The sequence below is a fragment of the Lolium perenne genome, chromosome 6, assembly GCF_019359855.2.
Source record: "Lolium perenne isolate Kyuss_39 chromosome 6, Kyuss_2.0, whole genome shotgun sequence".
Lineage (NCBI taxonomy): Eukaryota > Viridiplantae > Streptophyta > Magnoliopsida > Poales > Poaceae > Lolium > Lolium perenne.
Genome location: NC_067249.2, coordinates 213,291,062 through 213,299,206, shown reverse-complemented (window position 1 = coordinate 213,299,206; position 8,145 = coordinate 213,291,062). Strand labels below are relative to the sequence as shown.

Below are 8,145 nucleotides of genomic sequence, written 5' to 3'. Positions count from 1 at the left end.
GCTACCGGTACAACCCCGAGCCTCGATGGAGAACTACTCCCTCCTCATGGGAGACAGCAGCGTTGATGAAGATGGCGGTGGAGTCGATGGAGGAGCCTTCCGGGGGCACTTCCCCGTCCCGGCGGCGTGCCGGAACAGAGACTCCTGTCCCCCAGATCTTGGCTTCGCGATGGCGGCGGCTCTGGAAGGTTTCTCGTACCGTGGCTTTTTCCGTATCGAGGTTTTAGGTCGATGACCTTTATATAGGCGAAGAGGCGGAGTCGGAGGGGCGACGAGGCGGTGAGGGGGTAAGGCGGCGCGGCCTGGGCCTGGGCCGCGCCAGCCACCCTCCTGGGGCCCCTGTGGCCCAACTCTGGTCCTTCCCGGGTGTTCTGGAAGCTTCGTGGAAAAATAGGATGCTGGGCGTTGATTTCGTCCGATTCCGAGAATATTTCCTTACTAGGATTTCTGAAACCAAAAACAGAAAACAAAGAACTGGCCCTTCGGCATCTCGTCAATAGGTTAGTTCCGGAAAACGCATAAATATGACATAAAGTATGCATAAAACATGTAGATATCATCAATAATGTGGCATGGAACATAAGAAATTATCGATACGTCGGAGACGTATCAGAGGACAGAGACGCCCTTGGAATAGATGGTCAGGAGGAGGAGGACGAGGAGGAGGAGGCCAAGTGGGCACGGCTGGAGGCACTGGAGGCGGCGGATAAGGCGGCCGCGGCAAGGAAGGAGGGAAAGGCCCGAGCGAGGATGCAGGCGCGGGCGGAGCGTCGTCGCCCGTTCACCGACGACGACGACGACGAAGACCCACTGATGAGTCGTCCGACTCAAAGCTCCACGGACAAACTCGTCCGGCAGTTCCTCTTCCGAGGAGGAGGTGACAAGCAGGAGGCGCGTCCGTGAGGACGACGAGGCGGGGCCTTCTAACAAGAAGGCGAAGAATTAGTTTATAATTTTTTTGTTTTCAAATTTGTTGTTTGTATGTTAAAATGTTTGAACTTGTTCGATTCGAGAATTAGTTTATGATCAGCCTCACGTTTGAACTTGTTCTTTCAAATATTCGCTATGACCAATGTAGAAATTGGAGAGTTCTTCAAATAAAGGAAAAGAAGAAGCATTGAAACCAAAAAGTGGGGCGTCCAAAATGCGTCGGACCGCTGGGGGTGCTCCCCGACGCAAATGGACAATTTGCGCCTCGCGTTGAATTTTGCATCCACGAGGCGACGGAAACGGACGCTCGCAGACAATTTAAACGTCTGAAATCCGTCGACCCGTTGGAGATGCCCTAAGTATCAAGGTTTAAGGATCTGTTTTCTCTACTATTATGTAAGCGACTAAAATATTTCCGTCGTGCACTGCTATGAGATGTTGTAGATATTTTTTAAATATGGACTCAGCTAGATACAACAAACTAAAAGGAGTGAACCTACACACTAAAAATAGATAAGATACAAATAAAAGTGAGTGAACTTAAGAAATGGCTCAAATGTCCTACATTTCTTTTAATCTCTACCAATAAGTTATGCACATGGACATGGAGCTGGCAAATACTGGAATGTCGGATCTGCTACGAAGGAAATACTAGTATGTTATCTCGAAAAGAGAATGAGATACACTACTTTACATCCAACATTTAAAATGCAAGTCATTTTTAGCATGTTTGCATGCGTCTGTCAAACATCGCTAAGGTCGATTGTATATATATGAAAAATAATTTCTATAATGCAAACAATCAAAATGATACAATAATTTTATCTTGAAATCAACCTATGTAGTGTAGTTGTTGTAAGAAATACTTACATTTTAGATAGAGGATATATCATTTTATCTTGGGTTAATGTGCATTGTTGATTTGTCATTCTCAGGGATATTGAAAGTAAGGAATAAATAGTATTACTTGACCTCTCCTCACATAATTGCCGACGTGGAGAAAATATGGGAGGAGCAAGTAAAATTGAGGCCAAGCTCTATGATTACAGAATCTGAAGAAGTGGTTTTATTTGTTCATGTATAGTTGGTTTAATGTACCGTTGGAAAAAAAGATGTCACGAAGGGAGCATATTTTATGGGTTCGTCTATGTGTGCAACGCAATTTTCTGAAATCCCTCAAGAACAAATGATTGATTTACCTATTCAAAGCAATTTACGAGAGGGACTTTTTTTGATAGAATATATAATTTTTCTGCTATGGAGCTTGCAAAGGGGTTGATTTGAAAGAAAAAAACACAAATTCCTTTAAGTGAAAAAGTGAAATTTTACAAAAAAAAAAATCAATTATACTTTTAATACATTTTTAGTCGACTTGGATTTAAGAAAATCTAATTAACTGAGATTTGGCAAAACCGATATCCTATTGCAGGAGCTACATTAGTGTTGGCCCTAAAGAGAAAACATAAGAAGGGATCAATTTAATCCATGCGAGTTGATTGATGGACATACAAAGTTGCTCCCAATGCATATAAAGGGTAGAAAGCAGAAGGCTAAAAAAAGGATAAAACAAAAGAGAAGCATAAATACACGCGCAATCCTGAATCCGCTCTTCCTCTCCTACGGTACTGCTACTGCTCCCCACCCGCCACCTATTCCGCCGTAGCTCCTCCTCCCCGCCGTAGCTTCCATGCCACTCCTCGCTGCCGCCTCCTCTTAACACCACCTCTCACCCCGCGCGCGAGCGCCATTAAAACTCCGCGCCACTCCTGGCCGAGGCAGGCCACTCCACCGCGCTACCCGCCATGGGCACCGCCCCGCGCGCTCCGCGCGGCCCCGCCGAGCCGCTGAAGCAGCGCGTCAACCGCTGCCTCCTCCGCCTCTCCGACCGCGACACGGAGGCCATGGCGGCCGCCGAGCTGGACGCCATCGCGCGCTCCCTCGCCGCGGACGAGCTCCCGGCCTTCATCTCCGCCGTCTCCGAGACGCGCCCCACCGACAAGACCCCGCTGCGCCGCCACGCGCTGCGCCTCCTCGCGCTCGTCGCCGCCTCCCACCCGCGCGACGCCGTCGCGCCGCTCGTCCCGCGCGTCCTCGCCGCCGCGCTCCGCCGCGTGCGCGACCAGGACTCCTCCGTGCGGGCCGCGCTCGTCGACGCCGCCCGCGCCGGGGCCGCCGCCTCCGCGTCCGCCTCCACCGCCCTCTCCCCGCTCGTGGACGCGCTGTTCCACGAGCAGGACCAGTGCGCGCAGCTCGCGGCCGCGCTCGCCACGGCCGCCGCCGTCGAGGCCTCCGCCGCGCCCGCCGCCGACCTCGCCGCCTACCTCCGCAGGCTCCAGCCCCGCCTCCTCAAGCTCCTCCGCACCAACGCCTTCAAGGCCAAGCCCGCCCTCATCGCCCTCATCGGCGCCTCCGCGGCCGCCGCCGGCGCCGCCGAGGCCACCGCCTCCATCCCCTGCCTCCGCGACGCAATCGCCAGCGACGACTGGGCTGCCCGCAAAGCCGCCGCCGAGGCGCTCGCCGCATTGGCCCTGGAATACAAGGATCTTCTCTCCACACACAAATCCTCCTGCGTTGCCTATTTCGAGGCCAGGCGGTTCGACAAGGTCCGTCTTTCGTTTTGCTGGACGGATCTGCGTGGCGCGACATCTTTCTTCTGGATCTCAGATTTTCCGTGTGATTTTCTTGCAATGTAGGTCAAGATTGTGCGGGAGTCGATGAGCAAGATGATCGAGGCATGGAAGGGGATACCGGACGTTGAAGAGGAAGAATCATCCTCCTGCACCGCACCGGCGTCACTGTCACAGCGACGGTCTTCTCTTGCAGGTGATGCTGCATTAATGTCGAACATGCTCTTCTTTTGTTGTTTTGGTTGCTCCTTGCGCAGCAGATCTGGTAACTTTTTCTTGGGTTCTTGAATCTTGTATGCTGCTGCTGCCAGAAAAGAGACCAAGGGTTTCTTTAATCTTGTATGCTGTTAGTAGAAAAGAGCCACATACTTAACGGTTTCTGTGAAGAGGAAAATTATGCTGTGCTACTGATTGTTTTTCCTGCAAAATTCTGAAAGAGTTGAGCATGAGCTACTCTTTCTTTCTGTTCTGATAATAAAAATAATTTTGTAACCAAACAGGGAGTGCAAGTGATGGGCGATATCCAGCTGCTTCCTTAGGCTCAAACTCAGTTCAATCGGCGTCAAGGAAGAGTAGATTACCTACAAGCAGGTCGCCTCCTCCTGATGTGTCACCCAGTGTCACAAGAAGGCACAGCCCCTCATCCATCAGAAACAAGAAGCTCTCACCACCTACACCCCGCAAGGTGGCCCAAGCTAAGAGCTGCGACTACAAGGTTGACATTGCCATCGCACCTGATGCCACCCCGATCAAAGAGGTGACGGAGGAGAAGCTTCTGAAAGCAGGTAATCTGAGATCAAGACTGGAAGCAAGGAGGACGCTTTTTGAGGGCGGTGAAGAGAGGGTTACCAAGTCGGTTGGAGCGAAAGCAGGCTCGCGAGTTGTTCCATATGAAGGTGGTGGTAACTTGGAAGAGATTTCTGAAGTTGAAGCTGGTTCGGAGAGGTTTCAGTCAGGTCACAAAGATGAGGGCTTATCAGAGATCAGGACGCAGCTGCTTCAGATTGAAAAACAGCAGACTGGTTTACTAGACCTTCTCCAGGTGATTTTTCTTTGCTATGTTGGCAATTATTCCATCTTACAATTCAAAGTTCAACTATGACCCTAAACCTTCATGTTAAGGGGCAAAAGTAGCTACTGCAAGCTGTTTGAGCAGGTTTAGCATGTTTGCTGTTTGAGCAGGTTTAGAATGTTAGCTGTTTGAGGTAGTCCGGAGAGGTTAAATAAGTAACATTATCCTCATTTGTGTTGCCTATTTTACAAGGGAGTGAACTTCAGGCAAGTTTAGTTACGCCTAACATGGCCGTCTGTTGGGATATTCAGTAAAAACATTTGTGTTGGTTGTGCAAAGAGGGGGCATTTATTCCAGTATAAATTTCTTTAATATATATTTGTTCACAGCGTGTGACATTGAGTAACGTCATGTTATAGAGGAAACCTGGGCAGGAACAAGACATATGCCTATATGACAGTGCCTTAAATCTGCAATTATTTCGATTCTGACCATCCAAATATATCATTTATTTGTTTGTTTGCTAATTTCACCTGCACCTGCCTTCCACTAATTGCTATCTGAAATTGCAAGTCCTATACTCCTACACTCCTACGTAGTCATTATTCACCATGGACCTTATAAGCAGTAATTCACACGACAAGTTTCTGATATCCTACATGTGTTTTGGCATCTTATCTGACATTGTATTTCATGTTTTAATCAGAAATTCATGGGGAAATCTGAGAATGGCATGAATTCTTTGGAGACAAGGGTCCATGGGCTAGAGATGGCACTGGATGAGATATCTCGTGACTTAGCCGTTTCTTCAGAAAGGATGTCACACGGTGAACCTCGTGTGAACAGCTGCTGCATTTTTAGCCCAAAATTCTGGAGAAGGCGCCATGCTGGTAGAAACTCTTCCAGGTTTTCTCCCTCCAGTGTTCCAAACAGCTCGGAAGGAAGCAGGAGTTCTTATAAGTGGGAAAGGCAGAAATTTGGAGTTCAGGGTGGATTTGTTACGAACCCATTAGCTGAGCCAAACATTTCATCTGTTGGGAGAACCGTGGTTACTCAAGAAGGCAGGAGAAAGGATTTGGCTTCACAGAAGTCAAGGTAATTTGTGTTCTTGTGCTAATTATGACCATGACAGTCTAGTTCTCTGCAGTTTAGTTGGTGGGGTCACATATGGTTGTTGGGGCAATCAGATTTTCCGATATGACAAATTAGGAACCGACAATAACATGGCAACATGAATACTGTGCTTTTCTTATATATGATATAATAATACACTAGAAATGATTATCAAGTCATTGTGACACCTCAACATTATATGTGTACAATGCATATTGTTGAAACCTTCCTTTATGAGGCCGCTGGGGTTTCCTTCTCATTCCCACCCACCCACGTTGAACTTCCTAATCTGCTTTTCCTAGTATTATTCTTCTCTGTTCAACTACTTGACACCTAATTCCTATATTTCTCGAAATTTCTTCAGGATTGGTCAGGCATGATGAGGACATTTTGTTTCGATGTGTGAGCTGCTCTAGTTAGAGCATATAAGCACTGAGGCAGGTAAAGTTTCTTCCGCTGCGGCTTTTGGAGGCTTTTCTCCTTTATCGGAGGTCGGAGCATGCGGTGTACATGAATCATGGAGATCTGAGTCGTTGCATGCACTGTCAAAATCCCTGAGCTGTGCATCAAGTCTAAAGTAGAACTACACTTCTCGAGCTGCATCTTTGCTTGAGGTTCCGATTGACACTACCTCACTTGTGGTTACAGTGGCCACGTCAATGTTCATCGAAACCTGCCTTTGGAGTTAGGGCATGAGAACGACCGTTATCCTTTGTCCCTTGTACTCCAGAATACTTGCTTACTTCAGAGAGCGGCTACGTTTGTATAAGAAAGCAAGCATGATGTATCGCCGTAAGGAACTTATGGATGTATATATAGTTTGGATAATAAAACAGCTTGGCTGCGACCGTGTTTTTAGGTGTGCTTAGAGCTTTTCACAAAATGGCAAGTGTTCCTAGTGATATTTGTTGCAACTTGTGGCTGCTGCTTCACTACTTTTTGTACCCTCTGAATTCCTAACTGCGCTTCCTATGTGCTGTGCTTGCTGACTCAACATGACAAGTGTCCGCCGTAGCCAGTGGGATCTAGAAATAGGCACTCTCATCATATGAGCTGCGATTGCCTGAAGAACCAGCGGGAGCTCAGGTGTTGCTAGTTTGGACTACGTTCTTTTTGAAGATGTCATATTTTTGAAGAGGAGGTCATATTTTTGAAGAGGTCATATGTGACGCCCTAAAACTAGTACCATAAGGATTCCAACGATCCGCCGAAATCCGCACGATATCGATTCTGAGACGTCCTCCTGTACGACGTGCGCGACGAATCACACACGTGATGAAGAGGAATTACCACGAGCAGTAACATTACAAAAGGTTTACAACAGAGTCCACAAGAAGTATATTACAACAACGACTCCAACAAGTTGAAAATACAATATACAATACAAAGATCTAAATTATACAGAAGATTAAATACACCCAGGTACGGACAAGATATAAATGGAACTAAGAATTGAAGATAACCAGTGGCGTCCATAACCCTGCCCAGGCCAAGTCGAAAGTTACATGATTCAGGTTAACTTTGTTCTCGAAATGCGTAATTACCCTCTAAACCGGTACGAGGTAATATTCTTTTTTACAGGATCAAGCAAACAACATTGTTCTTCATCACATGATTCAGGTTAACACAGCAGCAAACTTCAAGGAGCGCCCAAGCTACTTAATTCTAACTAGTACACCAGCCACACATGGTTCAGATTAAGATAGCAGCAAACTTAAAGTAGTTTCCAAGCATCATAATTTTAACTACACTAGCCACCTGATTTGCACCCGATATTATTAACCAACCAGACACCATTCTAGGCAGAGACTTGAGCTGCCCGTGTGTCGCCCTGCTTCATGCCTAGCCTCCTTCCTCTTTGCTTAGCCAAGAAAGCCTTGACCATCTCCTTCTCCTCCTCTGCATTGTCCCTGTCAAATCCGTGCGGACGGCCCAGCATTAACCGATTCTCCTCCTCTGTATTGTCTGCGAAATAGCTGATCTCTGGAAAGTACCCCTCCTGGACATCCAGGGGCTGCGACTCGATCCACTCGACGGTGGCCTTGAACCGCTGGAACCGCATGGCCTTCTCCTCCTCATCTCGGTACTTCTTGTTGTTCTTGTAGATCCAGCGCTCGAACCTCTCCTCCATGTCCGGCTTCTTGTACTTGACAGTCACCTCCTTCCTTGGCCCGGTCACCTTGCCAGCAGCTGATTGATCAAAACCTCTGTCTTCCCTGTAATGCCGAGCCACCAACGCCATACCAGCACCGGCCGACGCAGCCGCGGCATAGAAATAGGCATCAAGAAGCCATTCACCGATGCGGTAATGGCGATCGCTTGAGGGTTGGAGAGAACGCGCAGGAGGAGCCGTCCTTGGGGCCGCGCGTGGCGAGAACCAACGTGCGACGAGGGAACCGGCGGCCCGCCGGAACATCGTCCTTCGCCTTCTCCTCGATTTCCTTTTCGTTCGTCTCCGCCGCC

The 8,145-nt window shown here is 48.2% G+C and overlaps 1 protein-coding gene across 1 annotated transcript; it reads left to right on the top strand.

The window, feature by feature from the left end:
- Positions 1-2,534: 2,534 nt before the first annotated feature.
- Positions 2,535-6,540, top strand: LOC127306171 (TORTIFOLIA1-like protein 5). The gene is made up of 5 exons (XM_051336787.1): positions 2,535-3,533; positions 3,624-3,753; positions 4,058-4,599; positions 5,276-5,664; positions 6,047-6,540. Exons 1-5 carry the CDS (start codon positions 2,733-2,735, stop codon positions 6,060-6,062), a joined length of 1,878 nt encoding a protein of 625 aa, XP_051192747.1. The 5' UTR covers positions 2,535-2,732; the 3' UTR covers positions 6,063-6,540.
- The last annotated feature ends 1,605 nt before the right edge of the window (positions 6,541-8,145 follow it).

Coding starts and splice junctions, on each gene's coding strand:
- LOC127306171 (XM_051336787.1), top strand. CDS start 2,733: ATGGGCACCGCCCCGCGCGCTCCGCGCGGCCCCGCCGAGCCGCTGAAG. Junction 3,754..4,057: donor GCGACGGTCTTCTCTTGCAG/GTGATGCTGCAT, acceptor GTAACCAAACAG/GGAGTGCAAGTGATGGGCGA. Junction 4,600..5,275: donor GTTTACTAGACCTTCTCCAG/GTGATTTTTCTT, acceptor TGTTTTAATCAG/AAATTCATGGGGAAATCTGA.